Below are 14,637 nucleotides of genomic sequence, written 5' to 3'. Positions count from 1 at the left end.
CTTAGAGTTTTTATCAGGATCGGTTTTTTTTTTCTTCTTTCTTTTCATCTACTGAGGTGTAGTTTGTGAATACAACGAATTACACTGATTGATTTTTGAATGTTAAACTAGCCATGGGTTCTAGAAATAATACATGACTTGGTCATGACGTATGGCCCTATTAGCTTATAACCTGTGCATCTATGTTCATAAGGGATATTAGTCTATAGTTTTCTTGTAATGTCTTTGGTTTGGTATCAGGATAATCCTGGCCTCACAGGATGCGTTAAGAACTATTTTTTTTTCTTAAATTTTCTGGAAAAGTTTATGTAGAAATTGTGTTATTTCTTCCTTAAATGTTTGGTGGAAATCTTTAGTGAAACCATCTATGCCTACATTTTTCTTTGGGAGAAAATTACTAACTAAATTTCAAATTACTTTAATGGGTATAGGGCTATTAAAGTTATCCATTTTTTTTCTTGAGTGAGCCTGGGCAAATTATGTCTTTCAAAGAATCTGCCCATTTCATCTAAGTTGTCAAATTCATTGGCATGAAGTTGTTCACAATACTCCCCCCCGCCGCAACTTATTACTTTTTTAATATCTGTAGAATCTGTAGTGATGTCAACTCCTTCAATGATGATACTGGTGATTTGTGTTTTCTCCTCATCAGTCCTAGCTAGAGTTTATCAATTTTATTCAACTTCTCAAAGAACAAGTTTTTGATTTTTTTCCTGATTTTTATTTAACAGATTTCTGCTTTGATCTTTATTTGTTTCTTCTTACTCTGTTTGATTTGCTCTTCTTTTTCTGGTTTCTTAAGGTGGGCACTAAGACCTTTCTTCTAATATTTGCATTTAGTACCATAAAATTTCCCCAACTAATGTTTTAGCAACGTCACACTAATTCCAATGTTGTGTTTTTGTTTTTATTCCACTCAAATAACTTTCTAATTTATTTGATCCATGAATTATTCAGAAGTATGTTTAGTTTCCAATATTTTGGAATTTTTCCAATGCTATTACTTAGTTTAATTTAATTCTACTGTAGCCACAGAACATATGTTATATAAATTTATCCATTTAAATGTACTGGAACTTCTTTTAAGGCCCAAAATATGGTCCACATTTACTAAAAATGTGCCGTATGTCAAAAGGATGTAGGAGTGTTCTGCTCTGCTGTGGTTGGATAGAGGGTTCTATAAATATCAATAAGGTCAAGTTGGTTGATCGTATCTTTCTGGTCTACTAGAAAATCCTTGCTGATTTTCTACTTAATTGTTCTACCAAGTATTGAGATTGGGGTACTGAAATCTCCAATTATAATTGTGTATTTGACTGACTCACCTTGCAATTTTATGTTTTTGCTTTACTTTAAGACTCTGTTACTAGGTGCATAAATATTTAGGATTGTTATGTCCCTTGGATTAACTGACCTATATTTTATCATGAAATGATTTATCCCTGGTAATATTCTTTGCTCTGAAATCTACTTTTGCCTGATATTAATAAAGGTACTCCAGCTTTTTTATTTTTTTTACAAGTATTACTATGGTATATCTTTTTCCATCCCGGTAACCTAATTGTGCCATTATCTTTATTTATTTATTTTTGAAATATTTATTTATTTAGAAAGCAGGAGCACGGGGGGGGGGTGGGCAGAGGGAAAGAGAGAGAGAGAGAGAGAGCGTGCGCGCATCCCAAGCAGACTCCACACTGAGCATGAAGCCTGATGTGGGGCTCAATCCCATGACCCTAAGATCATGAACTGAGCTGGTATCAAGAGTCGGAGGCTCAAGTGACTGAGCCACCCAGGCACCCCTGTGTCATTATCTTTAAAGTTCATTTCTTATAGGCACATAAAGTTAGGACTTTTTCATTCAATCTAAGGATCTCTGCCTTTTAATTGAGGTATTCAGACCATTTATATTTAATGTGATTATTGATATGGTATATTTGAGTCTATCATCTTGCTGTTTGTTTTCCATTTGTCCCATCTGTTCTTTAATATCCCCCCTTTTCCTCTTTTTCTGCCTTCTTTTGGTTTAATCAAGTATTTTTAGTGACTCTGTTTTATTTTTTCCTTTGGCATCTAGCTCTGGTTTTTAAAAAAAATTTTTTTTTTAAAGATTCTAGTACAAAGCTATATTTTTTTCTGTATTACATTTTATCAGTTAAGAACATGCCCTTCCTTCAACCTCTGCTCCACCACCCCTAGCTAACAAACCCTCCTCTGGTGCCTGATTTAGTTACATACAGAGTGTACTATCCTTCTATAATATTTGTCATTCACAAACTCTGCTAATAAGCCCTTTAATTCTCTTCATATAAATCAATAACAACAAATCAATAGCTTAGAGTTGAGGGCAGTATCTTACAACAGATCACTACAACCCTGCCTAGAAGCTCTGAGTGATCCACTAATCATGTCCACTGAGTATAATTATTCATCCAATCATTAAAAATGTCCTCTGCGGGGCGCCTGGGTGGCGCAGTCCTTAAGCGTCTGCCTTCGGCTCAGGGCGTGATCCCGGCGTTATGGGATCGAGCCCCACATCAGGCTCCCTCCGCTATGGGCCTGCTTCTTCCTCTCCCTCCCCCTGCTTGTGTTCCCTTCTCACTGGCTGTCTCTATCTCTGTCAAATAAATAAATAAAATCTTTAAAAAAAAATAAAAATAAAAATGTCCTCTGAGCATCCTGAACTACAGCGGAAGATAATTAATAAACATAAAACTATATGGAAGACACTAAAGACCAATAGGGTAGATCTCTTGAGAAAGGTCATTTATCTCACTGCTTCTATGTGTGGTAGCACAGAAAGGCAATGCAATACTTGGCCAACATCATAAAAATCTAGAAGATATCTGGCTATTATACACCCTTATTAGTCACAAATTCAAAATACAAATTGTTACATACTCTCAGTAATACCTGTTTTATCCTATTCAGTAGGAATTAAGAGTTCAGAAGAGCCACAAGGTAACAGCATTTCAAGTTAACTGTGCTTTCAATAAATGCAAATAGTTATTGAGCTCTGTCTTTGGAAGGTTTATAGTCTAACAGGGGGAAGAAAGAATAAACAAACATCATTAGTATATTAAAAATGTTAAGTGCTACAAAGGAAAATAGAGCAAGATCAAGAGGAACAGGAATGCCAGAGAGAAGAGTTGCATTCTGAATAGGGGGTTGGGTGAAAAGTGACATTTGAGCAAAGACTTGAAGGTGATAAGGGAGTAAGCCAAGCAGAGAGCTGAGGTAGAACATTCTAGGCAAAAGAAACATCCAAATGCAAAGGCTTAAAGGCAAAAGCATGACTGGAGTGTATGAAGAAAGGAAGCCAAGGAAGCCAATGTGTGTGTGGAGGAATCACCTGGGGAAGGGACCACTGAAACCACAGGCCTGACTGTCCAGGGTAAGGGTCATCATATATTTTTCTGCTAAAGGGTAGACAGTAAGTATCTTAAGCTTCGCAGGCCACATTAAGATCTCTGTTGCATATTCTTCTTTGCTTTTTAAACCACTCCTTTAAAAATGTAAAAAACCATTCTTAGTTCACAAGCCTTACAAAAACAGGCCTAAGGCAAGGATTTGGCCTGTAGAACTTAGTTCAGACCCTTGTAAGGACTGTGACTTTTACTCTAAGGGAAATATTATTTGACTCCTGTTTGGAAGAACCACTATAGAGGGAGGAAAGAGAGACCAGTTAAAAGGATACTGTAGTAATCCACAGCAGAGATAACGGTATCTCAGACCAGAGTGGTAACTAGCAAAATGGGAGACATGGTTAGATTCTGGCTTTTAAATATTTCCCCCCAGATAAAGTGAATGGATTTGCTCATGAAATGAATTTAGGAAATGTGAAAGGACTCATGGATGACGCAAGACTTTTGGCCTGAAAAGCAAGAAGGACCGAGTTTTATAAACTATGGTTGCAAAGACTGTGAGTGGATGTGTGAAGTGTGTGTTCTGCTTCAAAATAAAGTAGAATTTATATTCTTTCAAACCTGCCACAACTCTGTAGCTATTTTATTTATTTTTCTAGAACTTCAGAATAATTTTTTAAGTTACAAAAAGATCCTACTGTGATCTGAATTGCTGTAAGCTTAAAAATTAATTTGATAAGAAATGGCATCTTAACTATTTGCCAGCTGAAAACATGGACCAGGTAGGTATTCTTTGGTGCCTCTGAACAAGGTTTTACAGTTTTCTTCAAATAGGTTCTTTATACTGCCTGATGAAAGTATTCCCAGACATCTTACATTTTTTTGTTGCTATTATAAATGAAATACTTTCTTTAAAAATTACAATTTCTAGATAGTTCTGATTGGTATTTAGGGATGCTAAAATTTTCTACTGATTTAGCTGCCCTTGTGAACTCCCATTTTCACATTGGTTTACTTGTGTTTTATACAGATATATGAATATCTCAACAATGTAATTTTCCTTATTTACTTGCAGCAGCTGTATTTTTTATTTCTAAATCATTTCTTTATGCACTGGCTAAATTTCCAGAACAATGCTCAGTAAGTCATAGCAAGCACTCTGGTTTTAATGGGACTACCCTCAAGTTTTCAGTCTTAAGTATGAGGTCAAAGCTGTTTTTCATGGTTTTTAATTGAGTGATCAGATTTTCATCTTTCCATCGTTTTTTAGGTCTCAGTTCCCTCTTCACCATCTGCATCAGTTGCTACTTCCTTTTGCATCTTGATAACAAGGTGATCAGAAATTTCAGGGTCCTCCTCCCTCTTCTTAATCTATTTTATTTTTATTTTTTTTTTAAAGATTTTTTATTTATTTATTAGAGATAGAGACAGCCAGCGAGAGAGGGAACACAAGCAGGGGGAGTGGGAGAGGAAGAAGCAGGCTCATAGCTGAGGAGCCTGACGTGGGGCTCGATCCCATAACGCCGGGATCACGCCCTGAGCTGAAGGCAGACGCTTAACCGCTGTGCCACCCAGGCGCCCCTTCTTAATCTATTTTAGAACAAGTAATTTGCATGGATTGCCTTTTGGAGTTGTCCCTTTCCTTTGGGAAATTTATTTTTCATAAATTCAACTGTTTTTCTTTGCTTTGTTTATCCTAATAACCGGAAGTCTATTTTTGCTAAGGTTTAAAACATGAGTTCTCAACCTCAGTGCTACTGACATTTTGGGCCAGGTAATTCCTTGCTGTGGGGGGCTGTCCCATGTTTAGCAGCATCTCTGGCCTTTACTAACTAGATGCCAGTTGCAGCCCTCTCTCCAGCGTTAAAACCAATGATGTCTCTAGACACTGCCAAATGTCCCATAAACGGGAAATTGCCCCGGTTGAAAACCACTGATTTAGTAAAGTAGATGATATGGATTCCAATAGAGACTAAACTTGCTTTCTAAAGATTTATTTATTTATTTGGGGGAAAGAGAGAGAGCATGAGAGAGTGGGGCTTGATTCCACAACCCTGAGATCATGACCTGAGCCGAAACCAAGAGCCTGACGTTTAACCAACTGAGCCACACGGGCAACCTTAAACTTGGCTTTCTGTAATTATAGAACTCATCTTCAATGCCACCTCCTCAATGAGGCTTCCTCATATAACCCATCTAAATTAGGATACTCCCCTTACCCAACGCAACCCACCTATACACACATACACCTTCTGTTAACTACCATAGATTTTAAAGCGTGGACCTCTGGGGACCTTTAAGACCCTTTCAAGGGGACCATGAGGTCAAAACTATTTTCAATCAATACCAACACATTATTTGCCTTTTTCTGCTATACTGCCATTTGCACTGATGGCACTGACCCCCTAGACTGAGTCAAGACATGGACAGGAAACTGTACTAGCCATCACTGTCATCTTCATCATCATGCACTCACTTAAGAACAAAAAAAAGTCAGTTTCACTTAAGAATGTCATGAGGAAGCAGGAACAAAATATTCATTTTATTATAAATTTTGATCTTTGAGTACACATACGTCTTTTTAACATTTGGTGTGATAAATGGGGAGTGTGCATAAAACACTTTCTGTCCCTTACTGAAGTATAACTGGCTATCTTAAGGAAAAGTACTTGTATGATTGTTTGAGCTATGAGCTAAACAAGCCACTTTTTTTTTTTATTTTTTTTTTTTATTTTTTTTTAAAGATTTTATCCATTTATTTTNATAAATTTTGATCTTTGAGTACACATACGTCTTTTTAACATTTGGTGTGATAAATGGGGAGTGTGCATAAAACACTTTCTGTCCCTTACTGAAGTATAACTGGCTATCTTAAGGAAAAGTACTTGTATGATTGTTTGAGCTATGAGCTAAACAAGCCACTTTTTTAATGGCAAATCATTTTTACTTGAAAGAAAACTGACNTGGGGCTCGATCCCACAACGCCGGGATCACGCCCTGAGCTGAAGGCAGACGCTTAACCGCTGTGCCACCCAGGCGCCCCCAAGCCACTTTTTTAATGGCAAATCATTTTTACTTGAAAGAAAACTGACAAATCATTCAGGCTTGGATATCTGGCAGACATATTCTTGAAAATGAATGAAGTAAATCCGTCACTTTTAGGGAAAACACCCAATAGTATTTGTTACCAAATTTCAATTTTGAATGCAACATGCACAAGTCCGACCACTTTCCAATACTTAGACTTTTCTGATGGGATTAGTGCTAATACTTAAAAATGTGAATTTTTTACATTGTATAATGTGTCAGCATTTAGAAGATGTGTATATGCCAGTGATCCAATACTTTGTAAATGATCAATGAATGTTACAAAATCATGCATGGATAAAAGATCTTTTCAAAATGCAGAGTATGAAAAGCTTATTCACATACTTTCAGATTCTGTTACAACCAAGGAACTATCAATTGTTGAATTTTGGTTTGGTATAAAAAAATATTCAAAATTATCTGAAAGGCTTTTCTTAAAATACACCTCCCTTTCCCACCTATACATCTGTATGAGGCCAGATTTTCTTTATATACTTCAACCAAAATAACATATGACAGCAGGCTGAATGCAAACACAAAGATGAGAATCTAGTTATTATCTGTTACACCAGACTTTTTTAAAAAAAGTTTTATCATATCATTAACATTTACCTATATCTTACTATGGGACTTCGAGAAACTATCTAGAACTTTCATGCAAGATCTACTAACTGAATAGCCTGTCACAAATCTTAATCCCATGAATATGAATTTCTTTTCTTCACAGGAACACAGGTAAACCACAGAGTCTTAGACTTAAAAAGATGTTAAGCAGTCTAATATTCAATAACCCAAGACAGGAAACAACCTTTTAAAATAAACAACAGGGTGGAAAATGTCATTCCAATGAGTGCTCATTCAAACAATAGTAGGTATCCAGCCCATGGGAGTCAGGTACTGTGGAGGGCACAAGTGGACCAGAAATAATACATGGGTCAAAGAGCTAATGTTCTAAGGGAGACAAAAACCCGACACAAATAAAATCATGTTCAAGATGGTGGCAGTGCTGGCATTTCCAAAGGAGGTGGCCAAAAGGTAGAGATTTGTTTTAGGAGGCAAGGGTGAAGTAGGAAAGGGAGTACTCTGGGAAGCGATCTAGGAAAAAGAAAGGTATAAAGTGGTTCTGAAAGATGAATGGGGCTGAGGTGGAAACGGAGGGGGTGAACAAGACAAAGGCATTAAAAACAGTATAGGTGATTATTTGCTTTAGCTGCTCTAACAAACAGAGGCCACCTGAGATTGTTAGAGCACATAGAACAAGGGGAAGAAGGGCTGAAAATCACCTAGAGAAGCAGAGACCAGGTCATGAAGGGTCTTGTGTGCCATGGCAGGAGTCTGCACGGAAGGTTTAAAGAAGGGGAGGTATTTTAGAAAGAGTATTAAGGACTAAGCTACTGCTAAGGTCCTTAAGAAAGGTCATGAGGGTCTTCATCAAGTGGGAACGGAAGTCAGGATCAATTCATAAAGGGGGAAGTAGGGGTTGATATTATTTCATGAAAGATCACAACTTAAAGAAGGAGACAGATTGGGATGAAAGCCAAGTTTTAGACTATGGTGACTGTGTAGAGGGAGATACTCGTCATGGATAAAGGGAACACGGAAAGGAGGAAAGGAAACCGGGAGAGGTGCCTCTCCAAGAAGAGAGGCAACAGTGATTTCAGGAATCAGATAAACCACATCAACGATGAAAACAAAACAAAAACAAAAACAAAACAAAACAAAAAAGCCCCAAATTTAAATAAATTTGAAAACCTGAAATGAAAAACCGAGGAAAAAGTTAGAAATCGATCTGCTAGATGGCAGTACAGAAGAAAGCATGTGGCATTTAAGCAGCAGCAAATACCACTTTAGGATTCTACTTTAAAAATCCCAAATTGGGATTTATTGATCTTTTAAAATCACCTCATACTCTGCCTTACATTTGCTCCTAATCAAAAGATTGAAAATATAAAATAAAGCCAAATTCATACCTTTTCTGCTTTTTTGTCAGAAATGTCTTGCTTTTCCAGAACGGCCATGCTCTCCTTCAGGTTCTTCACAATGTCTGCTGGAGATTTGTGAGACTTCCCGAACGGGAACGGCATGGCGGCAGCGACAGGCGCCTCGCTGCGCTCTGCCTACTTTACCTGCAGACACAGCACAAGGCACAAGTGAGAAAAAGTGGGGTCAACAGAAGACATACTTTTTAAATCCTAATGTGGGAAGAAAATCAGTGTTTGAGAAAGTCATTTTATGACAAGACTTTCAAAATGAGCATGAACTGGGAAACCCACAAATATACAAGGGAAATGATAATGCAGAGATATCTTAGAATGACAGAACACTTTGTACTTTTCAAAATACCTTTTTTATCACCTGCTCTCCTAACCACCCATTTGAGGGGGAACATGCTGGTGCTGATGAGCAGGGCAACTAGTACTGCCAGGCCCACACTAAGCACTTTAATTCCTCATCTTATGGGATCTTTTTAAACAATTCTCTGAGGGACATTATTACTCCCATTTACAAGCGAACTTTAATGAGGTCAAGAAACTGACTCAAGGTACTAAGCAATAAAATCAGCTCAGGTCTGTCTTGATCCAAAGTGTCCTTAATCACCACACTATAATCTCTAATTAACAGATACCTGTATTTTACAGTTGAGGAAACTGAGGCAAAAAGCTAGGTAAGGAGCTCAGCCAAACAGCACTAGCAACAGGCTCACTCTCTAGGTCTCTCCAGATGCACCTTGGCCAGTGTTTACACTGTTTCCTCCCAAGCGCCCACTGGGCACACACCTCCTTCTCTTCAGTCTGTTAGGGTCTCAGAGTTGGAGAGAATCTTGGACCGAGCCTTGGGCAAATCTCCCAGCAGATCCTCAAGTTCCTTAAGTGACAGGTTCAATGTGTACTCTTTCTGCCTGGGTAAGACTATCTCCTACGAAGGAACTCATTGGATAAGACCCTGGGGATAATGAGCTTCTGGAAGTTCTTAATTTTTTGTGGGTAGCAGAAAACAATATTTCAACCACATAAACCACAATATTACATCATGTAAAAGGAGGACATCAACTATTCCAAGAAGTCACCATGAAAAAACAAAGTTACAAACAAGACAAACAATGGAAGTAACTTGGGAACGTGTCAGAACTTATAATTACTTTTACTAAATAAACTGAAAGAAGTTATGTTCACAGACATTAAACAACCTCATGTAAGATACCAAAAGATAACGTTTTTGAGAAGAATCTTACAGGTCACTTAGGTTAGTGGTTTTCAAACCGTGACTTCCAAACTCCTACATTTAACTGTCCCTGGGGCCCACTGCCTACCTCTGCCAAAGTTTTTTCCCCATGTCAACATTAAATATCTCCATGCACAGCATCATTAACAGTTCTTTTGAACTTTGTCTAAGACTTCACTTGAATGAAGTATTTGAAAGTTTTTTTCTCTTAAGTTTGAGATACAGTGACCTGCATATCTGTTTATAAACATACAGGGGGAAATAGCATGCAAATTAACACTAATGTTAAGCCTACAATTAAATCATGAACCAGTGTGTTATTTCTTGACATGTTTTGATATATGTTCTGACCAATCTTTACACCCAAAGATCATCTTTCTATCAGCTTGTAAATCTGCTTGATCACAGGATCAAAGAGAAATGTCCTCAAACACAGGTTCTCAAAATCCAAAGATGCATAAAATTGTATCTAAATATGTTTTCTATGATGGGAAGTTCAGATCAATTATAGCTGAGTTATCCCAAGGCTATTACATTATCTGATTACCTGGCTAGGTACACAAGCTATGTTCACAGACATAGACATCTACAAATTCTGGATCATTCTTTCCCATTACTTTTTATTTTTGAGGGGGTAATGCAGGTTGCTTTTCCATAAACACAGTGAATTCACAATCACGATAAATCCTCTGAAAATACAATCTTTCCCATTTGTACTCTGCAAATAATTGCAACGATGCTACGAATCAATGCTGGGTGGAGGGTGGGAATGTTTAATGGTATTTTGCAGGAAGTGTTATGGTGCTATGCAACAGAGATATTTTCAGCTCTGGCTCAATGGTGGAAGAAGTGACTTTCCAGGGCAAAGGGGGTTTTAAAAGGTTCTACCATAACCCAAATACTCGTCATAGCAGAAAGAGTACAGCTGTCGAAGAGAACCCATATAAAGTGCTTCTGTGAGGGAAAGAGGAAGCATGACACAATCATTCCTTTTAATTAGTATACTATGCAGCCAAAATTTTGCAGAACATATAAACTAGTAAGACTGTACTTTGAGGAAATACAATTAGTAACAAGTACTCAAAACAAGAAGTGCACACTCCTCAGCAAGATCCTTGAAGGATGTGAAACATACTCAGGCGTATGTCTGAGTTTTGGAACTGACAATCCCGAGGGTACGGAGATACCCAGGCTGAAGTAGCAATGGTAAACAAGGATTAAGATGTTAAAAGACACCTTTCACCATAATGACCTGCCTGCCTTTCCCGGTTCCCCCTTTCCTTCTTTACCATCAGCAATATTTCATTACAAGTATTTGACGGAGTTTTAGGGATTAGTAACAAAAGCCCACTAATGAAGGCCCTTCAATAATTCTGCACTGCCCTTATAATAAAATTCAAATTCCTACCATGGCTGTCCTAAGGCTTTACCCATTTCCAAGTCATGGCCCAGTGCCCCGGCCTTTATCACAGAGATCCAGCCACACTGATGTCCTTTCTGTTCCCAGAATATGCCAACTATTTCTAAGCCAGAGTACCACGTTTGCAAATATGGTAAAAATCTTAATTTTTAAATCTAGATGGTGGGTATGTGGGTTTTCATTGTTACTCAACTTTTCCGTATATTCAAACTATTTCTTAATACTGTTTTAAAACTGCCTAAACTCTGTTTTGGACGTAACTGGAGTTTGTGAAAGGACAAAAATATATATTATAATGAAAAAAATCCATTTAGCTTTCAAATACAACCAATTTCCTCCATCCCATCAAAAAAAGTTTTTTTGGTTCATAATATACCTCAGCAGGATTCTTTGGGCTGAGACAAAATTATTAATGCAATTGGGAGAAAAACAGCCACTGTTAGGATTCTAGAGGGCTATGGAAACCCATACCTACAATTCTCAAACTAGAGGTAAGCTTGCTCCTGATGGTGAACCATGCTGTATGTTTGAATCCCAAAGATAAAGAAGCCTTGGACAGGAAATTTAACTTGAAAATTTGAGGGACTGGGTGGATGGTGGGGGTGACGAATAATTAAATATACTAGTTTCATATGAAAACCAACATTTATGGAAGTGCATGCTAAAGCCGCATGAAAGAAATCTGCGTGAATACTGAGCACTGCACACCCCTTAGCTGCCATGCACTGCTCTTCCTTAGCTGTTTTCCTTTCTCTCCAAATGCCCTTTCTTTCTGCATTCAATTCAATGACTCATCTTTGCTCCAACATTGATGTCCTTCCGGGTTCCACACTTGGCTGTGTTCTTACTCTATATTCTAAGTGATCTCATCTACCCATGGTTTCTTTCTTTTCTTTTCTTTTTTTTAAAAAGAATTTATATATCTGAGAGAGAGAGCACATGTGCATAAGTGGGAGGCAGACTGAGAGAATCCGTAGCAGACTCTGTGCTGAGCGCCGAGCCCAATGTGGGGCTCAATCCCACAACAGCGAGATCATGACCTAAGCCAAAACCAAGAGCCAGATGCTTGACTGACTCGGATGAGTCACCCAGGCGCCCCTACCCATGGTTTCAATAATCTGAAATCCGCCTCCTGCCCCAACCAATTGGCCTTCATCTCCAACTACTGCTCTCTATCAATGTCCTCCAGGCAACTCAAACCTCATCCCCAAGTCCTACTTCTTTTTTTAAGTTCTAGTTCACAGAGAATGAATCCATTGTTCATCCAGTCACAAACCCTGGTCATCATACCAGACTCTTTCCACTTCCATATATAATCAGTTCACAATTTCAGTCAGTTCTATTTTCTCAATCTCTCTATGCTACAGACACCGAATGTAGACCTTCACTACCCTCCGCATAGGGCAGTGGTTGTAAAGGGGACCCGTATCACCCTTAAGGGATGTTTTGGAGAAATTTGGGTCACATGATCGGGACCACTGAAATCACCAAGAAACCCAAAAAAGCAGAAACACTTTTTGTGCTGTTGTTCACATAAGCAAGGCCTTCAGCAAGCTTCTATATCCTTGGGGGTGAGAGGGGGAAATTGGGCTGGGGGTCAGAATAATGAAAGTCCTTCTATCTACTTCTGCACCTACGTCTATCACTGAGAGTTAAATTTCTAGTTTCTAAGAAATGGTGTCATTATTCATTATGCAAATTTCGAACATTAAAGGATGACACAAGGTAGACAGTGAAAGTCACAGGCAAAGCCTATAGAGACAACAGATATTAACAGTTTGGTATACATTCTCCTTTTCATTACTTGCTCTGTAACTGTGGTCTTTTGTACTGGGAGTCTGCTCTCTTCTTCAAAACAGAAGGAGACCAGATGATACTAGGAATGGTCACTTAATATCTTACAAAGAACAAAAACTGCAAATTACTGCTCTGTTATGTGAATACTCCTAAGAGCACAAAGCTCCACCCCAAAAAGTCCTGGAGAACATACAGAACACCCACGGGGAAAATAAAAGTCTAACATCATTAGAGTGAGCACTGCTGGGCACTGCCCTTCCTAGGCAATCTGGTTGCTTCTGGCTTGTGCAACCCCCTCCTAACTGTAACTAATTCTACTCACCTATGTACTGATAAATACTGAAAAGTAGTCAAATGGTCCATAAGCCACTCATTAGGACATTCAACCATTCACATACTAACGACACACTCACTATATGCCAAAAAACTAAAGGCCTCAAGGGTGCCTGCTCTAAGGAAGGCAACACTCTGGTGTGCATGGATGTGGGTGTAAGTGTGTAGAGACAATAAGGAAAAGTGCTGAATGACAACACATTCCTAGACAGTTAAGTTCATAGGACTCAACACTAACATATGTTAGATCTGACTCATAAACTTTGTGGTCAAAGCAAAAACTACAAACAACAAAAACCCCCACATAAATAAGAAGACTGTTACAAAGACTATTAAAGTACTTAATTAAGCAGTCATGGAAAGTGTGAAATGTAGTACACACCTGAACCCATTTTTAGATAGCTGGCTCTGAGGCCTAATGTCCTGCTTCTGGGGCTGATGTTCTTGAATTCAAACAAATACCGAATATACACAATATGCCAGATATTGTGTGAGGTGCTAGACTATCCAAACAGTTGTGGAGGGCAATTACAGAAAGCACAGTGGTTAATTACATGGCTTTAAAGATAACCTGAGTTCAAATCCTGATCTCACCATGTCTTAGCTTACTTAGACTTTTTTTTTTTTTAAGATTTTATTTATTTTATTTATTTGACACAGAGAGAGGCAGTGAGAGAGGGAACACAAGCAGGGGGGTGGAAGAGGGAGAAGCAGGCTTCCCGCTGAGCAGGGAGTCCAATGCGGGGCTTGATCCCAGAATGCTGGGATCATGACCTGAGCCGAAGGCAGATATTTAACGACTGAGCCACCCAGGTGCCCCTACTTAGAGTTTTCTAAGCCCCTTTTCCTCAACTCTAAAATGAGAAAAACGATAGCTACCTCACAACTTAGCCTGAGAATTAAATTACATATGTTGAAATGTGTTTAGCGCAGCATCTGCATAAGGTCAAATCTGAAAAAATAGTAATATAGGATAGTTATGCGGGGTTTTTTCCTTCTAAAATCTGATTTGTGACTATTTCCAGAATGAAAAATGGGAAAAAAAAAAAAAAAGAAAGAGAAAAGGCATCTACACAGACTGAATGGCAATATAAAATGAGTGATCTTGTTTTTCTTTTTAAGCCTTCATCTTAAAAGTTTTGACTCGGCTTTTGGATGGAAAGGATACATGCCCTTCTTAGTTGTAAATAAGATGCAGTGACTTAGGTCCATTAAAATAAAGCATGAATAGCTTGAAGAAGCAACTGAACCTTCGGTTAATTACCAAAGCCACCAAATACATAGCTCATCATTATGTCAAAACCAAAATTAAGTGCCCAAGAGATGCAAGACTTTGGAGTGACTTTTGCAATTAATATACCTTGACTAGACTTCCAGGGGCCAAGGATGTTCAACACTGGATACTTTGCAGGAGTC

The 14,637-nt window shown here is 38.3% G+C and overlaps 1 protein-coding gene across 1 annotated transcript in view; it reads right to left on the bottom strand.

Moving 5' to 3' along the window:
• Positions 1–8,575, bottom strand: part of CAB39 (calcium binding protein 39) — a 50,171-nt gene extending 41,596 nt beyond the window's left edge. Inside the window, exon 1 of the mRNA XM_002917443.4 lies at positions 8,420–8,575. Coding sequence (XP_002917489.1) covers positions 8,420–8,533 — 114 coding nt within the window. The 5' untranslated portion in view covers positions 8,534–8,575. The remainder of the gene's footprint in view (positions 1–8,419) is intronic.
• Positions 8,576–14,637: the final 6,062 nt, after the last annotated feature.

Source organism: Ailuropoda melanoleuca, chromosome 2 (genome assembly GCF_002007445.2).
Source record: "Ailuropoda melanoleuca isolate Jingjing chromosome 2, ASM200744v2, whole genome shotgun sequence".
Classification (NCBI taxonomy): domain Eukaryota; kingdom Metazoa; phylum Chordata; class Mammalia; order Carnivora; family Ursidae; genus Ailuropoda; species Ailuropoda melanoleuca.
Note: the sequence above shows the minus strand (reverse complement) of the source record. Positions and strands in the feature narration are given on the sequence as shown.